Raw genomic sequence first — 14,094 nt, 5'->3', positions numbered from 1 at the left:
ATTTGTTATTCAAATTGTTTAATACTCCCTCCGTTTTAAATTGTATGTCGTTTTGGAAAAAATATTTGTCCTAAATTATATATCGCTTTACAATACCAATGAAATATTAATGTTACTTTTCCCATTATATCCTTAACTATTTATTACTCTCTATTCTTTCAATTCTTTAATTTATCATTCTCATACAACTTATTAAGGACAATTTTGTAAAACAACTCATAATATTTATTTCCCACACAAAATTAATTATATTTCTTAATACGTGTGAAATGTCTAAAACGTCATATAATTTGGAACGGAGTACTAATTTTTTCCATTAAATTCTTACCACTAATGGAATGCAATTAATGCATATTGTAATAAGGAGAGCTCAAAGTTCGGTTTAAATTGATGGAACTCAATAGAACATACCGGAATAGAACAAAATTAATAACAAAATGTAACATAGATTTCGTTGTATTGTTTGGACATAATTGTATGACGAAGCATAACAGAATTTCCGCTTTAAATCGGCAGGGATGCTTCCTCGCCTAATAGTCTAATTGTTTGTCTGACGAGGTCAGCTAAAAGAATGATTATTTTTAAGTATAAACTACATTTTTCGTATATTCAAATTAAAACTTGATGATTATGTATATGTTTGATTGTAGAATTTGATAATGTGATTGATCTATAGCAAATCCATTTTCTTAATAATTTTGATTTAATTGTTTTGTTAAATCACATTAGAAATTGCAATCAACAATCATGTTGATTGCATTTTATCATCGATTCAATTTGTTGTATATTTTTGGAGAAATGATATTTAAACAATCATTTTTAACAACTTTGATGATAACTCTCTCTCACATATTTTTATTGTACTTTTATTCTCTCTCTTCCTTTTTCTTTCTCTATTGTTATTGTCCAATAAGAAGTGAGGAAAAAGGTTGTCACCCAAAGTTGTTTAAAATTGGTTGTCAAAATATCATTCCTCATATTTTTGTAAGTAGCAATTGTATAAAGTTTAGGTTTGATTTATAATTATTGAATTATTCAACTTAGGAAAAAAAAAATATTGCCATAGATTAATTTATTAATCAATTGAGAAATCCGTGATCAAGACTGAGTAATAACATTAATCTCCATTCCTAAATCATTTTGGTTTTATCTTTTGTGGTTTGCATTCTTTTTGTAGCAAATCAATCTATTATTTTAAATCAAATTTTAAAATAATTTACACAAAATTATACATCTCATACAAAATTAGTTTATATTTAAGTTATTTCACATATAAGTCAGTGTAAATATAAAGTAAATTTAATATAAATTATAAATTTAATAGTGATATTGTATAGTTTTATTAAAAAAATATAGTTGTATTAAGAATTAATGCCTTAGCCCAAAGTAATAATTTCGCTTGGCGAAGTAGTTCTTCCTCACAACTACCCATTTTCATGGTTGTTGAAAACTCCTTAACCTCAATAGGGATTGTAAGCGCTTAGCATGTAGTTCTTCCACATGGTAATAAAAGAGCTGTAATTTTGCTATAAGCAACATTCAAAATAATTACCCCTTTGGATCTAAGAGCTGATCGAAGATAATGATTTCCATATAAACGTTTCCCCACTACCAATGTAGCTTTATAAAAAAAACCACCATTATCGAAAAGAGAAGACTCCATTATCTTATTATATACACTCATCTATTCGTTAGTCAACATCAATTATCTTTGTCGATTGAGCTTTGTCGTAATTTAACATATCAGCAATAAGCTTATTTGTGACAGACGGCGTGTCATAAGTGTTTGGTCGCATCATAGATTTGAATTCCTTAAGCAACCTTCCGTTTAGTTGAAGCAGCTTTTCAAACTGGATTGAAAACATATTCTACAAATATCATTGATGATTCATATATCTACAACTAAAATATAAAAATTTGAAAAATTAATTTAAAATGTATACAAAAAAAGTGAAGGCTTAATTGCAGTTTTGGTCCCTCTATGAATGATATAAAAAGTAAAAATACATATGAATTGAAAAAGCCTTTAATTTTCAACTACTTCCTCCGTTCATATAGAATTCTATTTGGCAACAATTTCCAAATTGCATGACATGCATTATTAGCGTTTGTCACTATACTCGTAGCTAACAAGGTCAAAAACTATCTACTCAATTGATGACTCGAATCCAAATCACTTGATTTTGTAATTCCATCTATAAACTCTTTCTCATCAAGTAATCTCAAATCATAACATGCTCCTTGGAACATGTCATATGGATGACCAATAACTAAAAAAATAGTATCGCTATATTATTTCATTTAAAAACTACACGTGAAAAATCAAAGAAAGATTTATAAAAAATAAAATAAAAATGTTACACTATGTGTTGTATGTTGGCTTTTGAGAAATGATATTTTTAGTGGACTTACGCTTTTAACTGTTCAAATTAATCAATATTAATAATTTTTTGTTAATATTTATTTATTTACTATATAAACATAAAAATATACATACATAGTATTATTTATGGTCTAACCCCGGTAAAACCATTAAATCTTGAACCAGTGCTTACATCGGATCAGTTTCCATTTCAATTTTGATAACGTTGATTATGATAGGTGCTAATATTTGTCATATATAAAATAATTGATAGGATTCTATATGAAATTATGAAGTCAAATTTTTTTTTTATTTGTGACTACTAATAATTTAGCTTTTCTAAACATCCATGTGACATTTGTCAATGTAAGCAATTTGTCCACATGAGAAGAAAGATTTGGAAGATTTGAGTTTGACACTTGCAGAAGTCACCCATATTGGTTGTCTAATAACAATGAAAATAGTCATCCTCAATTAGTTGAACCTAATTTTAGTAGCATAGCCTGTCCTAAAGATCGAAGTTGTGAAAATGTCTTTGTAGACTCACTTTGGTGTCATGTCAAAAGTTTATAATTACAATGAGTTACAAAATTTGTTACCATTTTTTCGTGATCAACCATCTTAGATTGTGTTCAAAAATTTGTTTGTTCCTAATTTTTTTTTCTTTCTCTTATCTCTGCCTTATCATTGATTAATTTGTTATAAAAAAATTGTGTGTTTCATTGTTCATCTCTCAAAGATTAGATTACTTTGAGTAACATGATCAATACATGTGTTTCATGACTATGTATATAAAATCATATGTCATGCGAATAACATGATCAGAAAATCATATGTCATGTGAGTAACATGTGTTTCACATTTTTTTATAACCAATTTTCTTCTTAGCTTCACTGGTGAATAACATGATCAGAAAATCATATGTCATGGAAAACTTGATTCATATCAAGGTGCCACGTGTCGATCATTTCTTACGAGATTTGCATTTCCATAAATAAATTTGAAGAAAACCCTCAAATATACTCCATCCGTTTCAAAATGAGTGTCGCTTTAGCCAATTGCACATATATTAAGGAATGCAATAAAGTAGTCAATTGTCATAACAATTTTACCAAATAATCCTAATCAACTATTGGTTTGTTTTTCATTAAAGAAAAAATAATATTTTGGAAGTAGTGTAACATAGTATTAATTAAAGTGTACAATTGAAAAGAAAAAGTTATAATTGCATTGGAAACTGAAAGTGACATTCATTTTGAAACAATTTCTTTTGCTAAAACGACATTCATTTTGAAACGGAGGGAGTATAATATAGATGCTAAATTTTGTAAAGGCTAAAATGCATTTTTAGTCCCTTAACTATTTAGCTAGTATCGCTTTGGTCCGTTAATTAAAATTTGATTTATTTTGGTCCCTTAACTTCTCTCTGTTACACATTTTGGTCCTCTCTGTTAGTTTTAATTCAAAAATGTTAGGTTTTCTTCATCTTCTTCTCCTCTTTTTCATCTTCATATCATCTCCATCGGCCTTCAACAACAAGAATTTCAGAAAACTTTCAAAAGAAAATGAAGAAAACCTAACGTTTTTTTAATTAAAACTGACGGAAAGGACCAAAATATGTACCTGAGAGAAGTTAAGGGACCAAAATAAATCGAATTTTAATTAAGAGACCAAAGCGATATTATCTAAATAATTAAAGAACCAAAATGTAATTCAGCTTTTTTAAACTACATTTATGACTAAAAAGTGTATCCTTATTATGACTAATATAGTAGCACGTTAACTTTGGAGTTGACTTTATATAATTGTATAAATGTATAGAATTTTTTTTTTTTTGCGGGAAATGAAATGTATACACATATACACCTAACTCTTTGGCAAAAAAGAAAACAATAAATTAGGAATAACAGAAGTGTAATTTCTACTAACAAAAATCATTGTGTAGACATGTGGATAGCTACAAAAAAAAAAATATTATCCAATGAAATTCATTTTAAGAGGAAACTGCTTGGGTGTTTCCATTGGGAACCTTGTGCTACAAGGCTTGTGTGCAAGCCTTGCTGTGTTTTCGTGTTGTGATTCTATCCGCGTGCGTTTGATAGGAGAATAATTCACATTCCCACAATTTCTATAGCCACCGTTTTGAACTCAAAAGAGGTGACAGTTCCACCAAACGTGTATCCTTTTCACAAGTGTCACAGGCAACATATTAACTTCAAGTTCAACTTTTTTCAGTGGCTTTTGAGTACTCTTATGACATGGACAAACCAAAAAGGAAAACATCATTAAAATATATGAAGAAAAAGAGTGAGGTACCGCGTAATAGATTGCATTGTACATACAATAGAATAAAAAAACCGTGTGAAAACAAATCAGATTCTGGCAGCGGCATGAACTTGCAAAAACATTTTATTATATACTTCGGGTATCCTCTACGGCTTTATCCCTCATAAATTTTAACGGTGTTACATGTTAAATAAACTTAGATCTCATCGAAAAAGTTAGTTTAAAAGTTGAGGGTAACCAACTACATGTAGCAACCTTGACGATTAGAACTCCAATACATACTACAATAATTCATTCCTAAGATTGGATTGGAACTCAAACCTTTCTGATCTCTTTCACTAACCTAATATCAGTTTAAACATTCTTGTGGGTAGACGCAGTACTAGTAAATGTAGGTATAAGAGTCAAACTCTACCATTAGAAGAAGTAAAAGCAAGGAATTTCAATTTCTCCTCCACACTTGGAAGCCATTAATAGAAATATAAAAAGTCAAAAAAATACATATATTACTCTTCTAAGTTCATTCTTTTGGTATTAATTTGTCCAACAACTTTTTTTTTAGAGTCAAATATTGAAAAAGTTGAATTAAAGACGTAACTTCAGAGATATATATATAAAAATTGTTTCCAATTTTTTCTCTAAATGTTAAAAATATGAAAATTAAGGGCTAAATGAACTTGCTTGATGTTGCAAATTTATCACGAAAGACACGCAATAATCAATCTCAAGCGTATTGAGTTGTGATCACACAATTTAGATATAAAGTTCGTAAATTAATATTGAACGATCTTAATCATTAATTAGAGATCAAATAGTCAAGATTATGTAATTTTATGACACAAATACAACAGAAAATCTAAATCACTAACCAAGCTTTTTTCTAACAATCTTATCATTAATTTGAATCTTTTTCTCTAAGTTGGGTAGTAATATTTCAACATTTTTTGTAATGACTACAAATTTGAGTCAAACAGCTTGCAGCTTTTAAGGACCCACTTGGAAGAAGAAAAAAAAGCATACACCGCCACACTTACCAAGTTCTTGGTACACATGTACATATAAAACCTAGTAGCAACTCATAGTTTAGACCAACACAAGTGCAACAGCTACCTAGACATATTGTTAGTTACATATACTTCATAACAAATACTCAAAGAAACAAAAAAGGGTTTGAGAAAAAACAAGCAAGTTATGAAGATGAAGAGTTTATGGATTGTGTTGTTTATCACAATGGTTGTGGCATCTTGCGAGTTCTCTCTTGTGCATGGTAGAGTTCTTCGACCGGAGGCTCAAAATGCACAAATAGGTGATGGTTGTGAAGGAACAACTGAGGGGTCTGTTGGAATGACAACGTTTTCTGTTTCTTCAAATAACTCAAGTTTTCATGATTCAGCAAGAAGCTTGGCTTTTAGATTAACTTCCGGACCCAGCAAAAGAGGCAAAGGACATTAGTTGGTCGCATGCATGCACAACCATTTTTTTTTCTTTCAACTTTGTATCCGATTTAAAGATCGACTAATTTGCGTTTTGTTATATATGTTCTTACTTTGGTTTTTTTATACAAAGAATTGTGGCTAATTTTTACCTGTGGAGTAAATTGTTGACAATTCTTCAAGCCTCAGTTTTTACCTTTCGGTATTTGGTCTGTTTTTTGTTTCCACTTCCACAACAGAGACATTGTTTGTCACCTTGATCTGATATGTATTTTTAGCAAGGAAGTAGAAAATTGCTATATATACGACTCTTTCAAATCGTAGTCCGAAAATGTAATTGTGGCAACAATTATAAGATTTTAATGGTTTATGCAATTTTCCATATTTTGTTGCAAAATTAAAGCTTTTTTTAGATTTATGGAATAGGGTGGAGCACAATGACATTGAGTGGAACGGAGTAATATGTAACTGAGATTCTATTTCGAAGTTAAGGTAGTATTTTGTAAAATGTTCTAATTTTATTGTTTCAAAAGTGGACGAGACAAAACAAGATATAACTTTTTAATTTCTTTTTTACCCTTATTTAAATTACTATTATCGTATAAAATATTATTACATAAAATAAATACCCAATTAAGACATAAATAATATAGAAAAATCAAGTTTTATATTGAAAAGAAAAAGTAGATACAATTTCCAAGACAATATTTCCTTTTATAACTTCTTAATCAGAATCAGTGCCCCCGGAGCACTGGTTAATATTTCCCTTATTTATTTGCTTTTGATACGTAGAAGTATAGATGTTTGTGAGTTATAACTTTCCAATTGTAAAAAACTGTATTTATATTTTTTTTTGAATTTGAACTCAAAATCACAACAATAAACTTAGATGTGTAGAGTAAAAGGGAAATAGTAACCAATATCAAAATAATCTCAAACAACAACAACAAGAACAAACCTAGATCGAATCTAGGAACAAAATGTAAAGCACAAAACCACAAGCAAAAGATAAAGAGAGAATAGAAACAAACACAACAAGAAATGTTTACCTAGTTCAGCCCAACAATGATCTACTCTAGATGAGAGATTGATCTCTCCAATCTACTATCAATGAGTTCTTTACAAAGAAATATAAAATGTTACAAGAAATTAGCTTCAACATATTTGTATGGTGATTGTTAGACCGTGGTGGTTAGCGAAGGATCCCCTCCTTCTGGCGCCAAATGATCTATCCGGTGAGGATGGATGAGAGGCGACGATGGCGGAATGTGCTCTGGTACGGTGGCGATGAGTCTTCGTGGTGGGACGAAAGGTGCATGCAGGTACGTTAGCACTCCAACGTTCAAAACAGTAACGGACTGAGAAAGAGTGTGTAGAAAGTGTTGTGTAAAGTGAATCATACATTGGGGATGAAGTTAAGTCAGCCTAACATAGACGCGCGTGAGAATAACCGTCACCGTGTTTTGCGGCGTGTGATTAGGGAGCAGTTAAAGGACACTTATATGGTGATTAATATTTTTGTTTTTTTGAATCAGCAAATATTATTAAACGCCCGCAATACGCAAGGTATGGACGAAGCAACATACAAATGGTGCCGCATATAGACGGTACACCATAACCACCTAAAAATACCCCTGAAGATAAACTCACCAAAACACATCACTACTTAAAACAAACTCCAAAAAAACAATCACTGTAAACACGGTATCCACCACCGCCCATCGTCACTACTCACCCACAAAGAACACCATCAAAATAAAACTTCCAGACCCCAACACCCAAGCTGAGCCACATTTCAAAGAGCACCTAACTGAAGGATCATGCAGCTATCACAAACCTCGCAACCTCCGAACCACTGAAAGAGCACAACACAAAGCCCAAAAATCAACTTGAATCAAATAATTGACTCCCGATCTCGAATCAAAAGTGATCGGCCCACCAGACTATAGCACCAAATTAGCAGGGTACCCCTCGCCCCCGGTACTTGCGTGGAGGTGTGCTTGAGTATAACACGGTGCACTGATATTGGTGTGTTTCTTCAGACGTCGAGTCTTAAAGCGGTGGATGTTTAGTCCACGTGTTAACAGGATTGGCCTTCTCACCGATCCATAACATAGTAAAATCTCAACTACAATTACATATTGGCTCTTCTATTTATCCTTATTTTGTCACAAAATCTCAACTGCAATCAAAATATAGAACTACCATAAAATTAACAATGCAACTATTATTCGAAGCAGTGGCAGATCTATAGTGAAACATAGTGTGGCAGTTGCCACACCAGATTATTCCTCATTTTTTTCTTCATATACTTGACTTATATATATATATATATATATAGTATAAGTCGTCAACATATCACAATTTCTTTCTTGGCTTGGTGGTATGTGCTAGATGGATGAATTGTATGTGTTGAGATCGATTCCTGGCAAGTTGCAGTTTTGATATTTATATAAAATTTTGCCACACCAATATCAAATGTCTACATCCGCCCCTGATTCGAAGTATTATTTATTAAGAGCTTTTTTACTCTTCAAAATAAATGCAAATTGTAGGTATTTGCATGCTCTAACGACCACTTTGAAAGTGTTTTTTTTTTTTTTTTTTTTTTGACAAATGACTATTTTCTTTTATTTGAAAAATAATACATGTATACTATATTTTTAGGTATGAAATTTAACCATATCTTCGCCACTTGACACTCAAAGTTGTGCCGCTCTTCTCACTCGAGATTTTTCCATACCTTAGTGTTTCTCTAAAGTCTATATGAGTTCCTTAGCACTCAAATCAACGACATGTTGCTTAAATACTTTGTGTGTATTTACAAAGATACTTGTATATTTGATACTTTGACATACTCATACAAAATTAAATACTCAGAATATCTTCTTCTAAAGTAAACTTAAAATGAAGAATCCAACTTGTACATAAATTTAACGATAATTTATTCTAGTCGAACTAATTGTACATATACCATATCACATCCTACGCTAATGAGTTTGATGAGTGAATATAAATGTTTTTTTTTTTTTGAATAAAAATATAAATGTTGGTTAGTTTAATAAATAGACTTTATATCATATTAATTTTTTTTTATATTAGGTCTAACTTATTCTATAAAATCAGCAATTTATAAGATGATGATCGTCACCCTTTATAAACTCATTTTAAACTTAATATCTTTAAATGAAATTAGATGCTTGTTATAACGACATACTTTATTATCAATTGTTCTCGAGAGTTGACAAACTTAAAAGTAAAAAAATTGTATTCAACACAAATTGCCTTGATAAAAAGAACTAGCAGAGTTGTCCACAAATATTTATTACTCCCTCTATCTTTATATATAAGTATCATTTACCTCTAATAAAAGGGTGTTTATATATATAAACGGAGTGAGTAGGTTATCAAAACATCCCTTAGTTTAAAGGTAACGATTCATAAGCTAATTTATTTATTTACTATTTTCACCGAGTAATCAAAACCATAAGGATTTTTTGTACAGGAAAACCATAAGGAATTTGTAAAGTGACCAGTTTACTTTCCTGAGTAAACTTAGTAATCATATCAAGGTGATAATTTGATACAAAATAGGAGAGAAAGTATTAGTTTGATACTATTGAAATATACTTAATAAATAGTATCTTATATATTATTAATTGGGTTAATAGTGCTTTAACTCCTGTAATTTAGGTCATTTCTGGTTTCCCCCTTGTAAAATAATTTTTTTGAATTTCATTCTTGTAATATGAAGATTTTTTGGTTTTAGACCTTTATGAAAAATTTCACCCCCAATAATTTGAGAAAATTTAGGTTTACCCCCCTTGTAATTTGAGCAAATTTTGATTTACCCCCTGTTAATTTTAGCAAATTTCAGTTTACCCCCTGCTATATCTTCGATTTTGTACAATCAAAATTCATGAAGGTCCAAAACCAAAAATATTCAAATTACAAGGACGAAATCCAAAAAAAATATTTTATAGAGGGTAAAACTGAAAATGACCTATATTACAGGGGGTAAAACACTATTAACTCTTATTAATTCATTAAATTGGTTCTTCAACTACTATCTAAATAGAAGAGAAAGCATTAGTTTATGTACTAAATTGATAGATGCCAAATAGTTTAGGGACTATATATAAAATAAAATTTATATAGTTCAGGGACCAAAATATACGAAAAAATGGTGATTTAGAGATCAAATAAGTGTTTATTCCATCAAGAACTCAACATATGTTACCTCTTTCATTTTAAATTTAAACCAGTCACACCATGAACTTATCCTTGAATTTTCTACGGGGTGTCCCATTCGCCATTCCATTCTTATGAATTATAACTTTATACCATGAACTTTTCCTTTCCGTTCTTATTCAATGAGTATAAAAGTATAAATTATTATTTTTCAAGAACCCTTTTATTCTAGTGAAATAAGTTTATAAGATAGAGTATCTTTAAAAGAAACTTATGTTTTTATAACAAGGAAAAATCAACTGCATTCAACTTTTTTTCTTGAAATCAACTGCATTCAACTTTTTTTCTTGTTTTCATGTTGTAGGTACAAAATTTCCGTTAACGTTTAACAGTGACTTATCTCAGTCGAAGAAAATGTGGTGCACACAAATGTGATTCCTCCCCTCCCAAATGAATTTTTTTGATACACAAGAATCAAAGATCAAACCCTTGGCCACTTATATAAAGGGTTCAAGTCTCTTACCATTTGAACCAATTCATCGGTGGTTGCATTCCTTTGATTACATCCAAAATTAGTGATAGTACAACAACACTTGGCAGCACTTCAAGTAAACTTGGACAAGAATTTTACCAACTATGAATCTTCTCTCAAGTTTAAAATTACTTTTCTATTTTTTTTCTTACAACCTCTTTCAAATTTTCACATATTTTCATAAACTCACAGCTCCTATAAACTAGAAAGGATTTCAAATTTGGTCTAAAATAGAAGACAAATCAATTGGCGCAGAAAAGGAGAAATCAACATCACTAAGTACCGAAGTATTCAGTTGAGTTTTATTGCGAAATGAGAAGTACAAAATGTTCTTTTCTCTCTCTCAGTTCTGCTTCTACGTGATATTTCATACTTCTCAATTCAGACTTCAGAGTAAAACTCGAGTGACTGATATAATGTGATCAATCCCAAATATATATAGTTAGCTCAAATAACAGAAAAGGAGTTAACTACCTAACAACTTTGCTAAACACGAACAAATTTCTAACTACTTAATTGTAGTTAAAGACTAACTATAAACTAGATTTAAATTACCAACTCTTATAAGTCACCTACACTCTCATACTCATAAGAAATCATATACAATGATGTAATAATGATGACAACACTATTAGTAAAAAAAAACGTTTTTGGAAATATCTAACACTAAATTTTTCCATATTATCATATAAGCTAATTAGTCTTACAGAAGACAAATCAGTTGGTACAGAAAAGGAGATTTCAAAATCACTAAGCACTGAAGTATTCAGTTGAGTTTCACTGTGAAATAAGAAATACGCAATGTTCTTTTCTATCTCTCGATTCTGCTTCTATTTGATGTTTCATACCTCTCATTTAACAGTAAAGTCAGCTGACCTATACAATGGAATCAATCTCTAATACATTTAGTTAGCCCAAATAACTGAAAGGAGTTAACTGCCTATCAACATTGCTTAACTCAACAACTTTCTAACTACTTAATTGTAGTTAAAGACTAACAAAACTAGAATTAAATTAATAACTCATATAAGCCATCTACACTCTCCTATACTCATAAGAAATAATATACAATAATGAGAACACTTCAAAAAAATATTTTTCCAAAAGTATCTAATTCTCAATTGTTTTCATACGATCCCTTTGAAATTTTTACATATTTTCATGAATTATCAGCTCCTATAAGCTAGAAAGGAATTAAAATTTTGTAAAAATAGAAGACAAATCAATTAGCATGGAAAAGGAGATATCATAATCACTAAGCACCGTGTTGAGTTTTACTGTGAAATAAGAAATACAAAATGTTATTTTCTCTCTCGCTTTCTCAATTCTGCTTCTACTTGATATTTCGTACTTCTCATTTCACAGTAAAACTCAACAGACTGATACAATGGGATCAATCCCTACTATTTGAAAAGAGTTAACCATACAACTTTGCTTAACACAACAATTTTCTAGCTAATTGATTGTAGTTAAAGACTAGACTAGCTTTAAATTACTAACTCTTATAAGCTATCTACACTCTCTCATGCTCATCAGAAATCAAAAACAATAATGAAGACAACATTTTTTTTAAAAATAAAATAAAATCTTCAGAAAATATCTAATTCTCAATAGTTTTAATATAATCAATAAGCACAGAAAAGAAGAGCCAACTTAGGTTGGTAAGGAATTGCCTCATACCCCGTGTGGGTGTAGGTTCAACTCCTGTTACCAGCTTAAAGACAAACTCGGCGGGCAATTTGTAAGTATCTCTTTCTACCCTGATTCTAGTGAGCCTCAACGACCAAACTCACCTAAACTTTTCTCCGTGAGCCTCCAGGAGTAAACCTACCTAAACTTCTAATTAACGGACAGTCAATTAATTAGAAAGTTGCTCATGAGTTAAGCAAAGTTGTTGGGTAGTTAACTCCTTTCAATCAATTTAACTCTATACACATACAAGGAATTGATCCCATTGTATCATACTATGATTCAGTTCAGTTTTAAAGTGAGATAACAGGTACAAAATGTTCTTTTCCCGCCCTCAATTCTGCTTCTACTTGATGTTTCATACTTCTCATTTCACCCTAAAACTGAACCGAATTATCAATGAGATCAATCCCTAATATATATAGTTAACAACTTTGCTTAACTCACAAACAACTTTCTAACTAACTCATTGTAGTTAAATACCTATGAAGCGTGGATATAGACACGGACATTGACACGCCAGCGCCGATATTAATTTGAAAAAATCACATAATTAAATATAATTATATATGCCGGTCCCATGTCTGTGTCAGGTGCCTATCCGACACCAAGGCATGCCTAATCCAAGAGGAGTGTCCGTGTTTCTTAGGTCCATGAATGTTGTGTTTACAAGGATTGGTTTTGTCATCCAAAAAGGTCTAGCGGCGCAGCTTGTTGCCCGCTTGCCTCCTATTCATGTGTAAGTAATATTGATAGTAAATAAATACTAAGTAAACTATATTTAAATTACTAACTCTAATAATAGTCATCTACATTCTACGGTCTCTGTATACTTTTGATTTAAACGCAACAAATGCAGAACAAAATAAGCACAATGACACAAAAAGCTATGAAGTTAAAACAATATCATATTTCACACACAAATTGGATACTCAGAGTATAACTCTACATCCTCTGATTCCACCAATTTCTAAACAATGCAGATAAAACGAAAATTAGCAACATCAGAATCAAACCATAACAGTAATACCAATTATTTAACAAGCAAACCCTAAAATGCTAAATATAACCAGTAGATCAATCAAGACTCAAAACAGCAACTGCGTCTGCGGCGGAGGAAGGAGTTCCGACGGAGGTGTTACCGTCATCAGCGAGACGAGATTTAGCTTTAACAGTCTCGATCATGCGCTTACTGATCTCCTTCGAGTAAACCTCAAGAATCGTAACGTTATCGTTGCTAGTTGAAGAGGAAGCATTGGCGACGGAGAAAGCTTCGTCCTCGATCTGGATAGCGGCGGCGGAGGCTTCGTCAGCGGACATTGTGCCGTAGCGTTTGGTGAGGACTGAGGGAGTGGAAAGTGTTTCGATCAAACGGTTTTTGACGGCGTCGCGAGTGCGTTGTTTGGGAGGCCAAATAGAGTAGTTTCCGGTGAAATTTGGTTGTTGCGGTGGAGCGAGGGTGGAGTCTTGTTCGGGTTTGGTTTCCGGGTCGGACATTGTGAGGAATAGGTGAATTTGAAATGAATTGGAATTTTTCTGAGTTTTTTGTATAGACAGAGGGAAGCGTAACGGTTTGATATTTAGTTTTTTATTTATTTGGT

General features: G+C 31.4%; 1 protein-coding gene across 1 annotated transcript; it reads right to left on the bottom strand.

Moving 5' to 3' along the window:
* Nucleotides 1–13,368: 13,368 nt before the first annotated feature.
* LOC11417199 (MFP1 attachment factor 1) lies at nucleotides 13,369–14,094 on the bottom strand. The gene has a single exon (XM_003589073.4). The coding sequence runs from the start codon at nucleotides 13,988–13,990 to the stop codon at nucleotides 13,571–13,573; it is 420 nt and encodes a 139-aa protein (XP_003589121.1). The 5' UTR covers nucleotides 13,991–14,094; the 3' UTR covers nucleotides 13,369–13,570.

Source organism: Medicago truncatula, chromosome 1, assembly GCF_003473485.1.
Source record: "Medicago truncatula cultivar Jemalong A17 chromosome 1, MtrunA17r5.0-ANR, whole genome shotgun sequence".
NCBI lineage: Eukaryota > Viridiplantae > Streptophyta > Magnoliopsida > Fabales > Fabaceae > Medicago > Medicago truncatula.
Note: the sequence above shows the minus strand (reverse complement) of the source record. Positions and strands in the feature narration are given on the sequence as shown.

Coding starts and splice junctions, on each gene's coding strand:
- LOC11417199 (XM_003589073.4), bottom strand. CDS start 13,990: ATGTCCGACCCGGAAACCAAACCCGAACAAGACTCCACCCTCGCTCCA.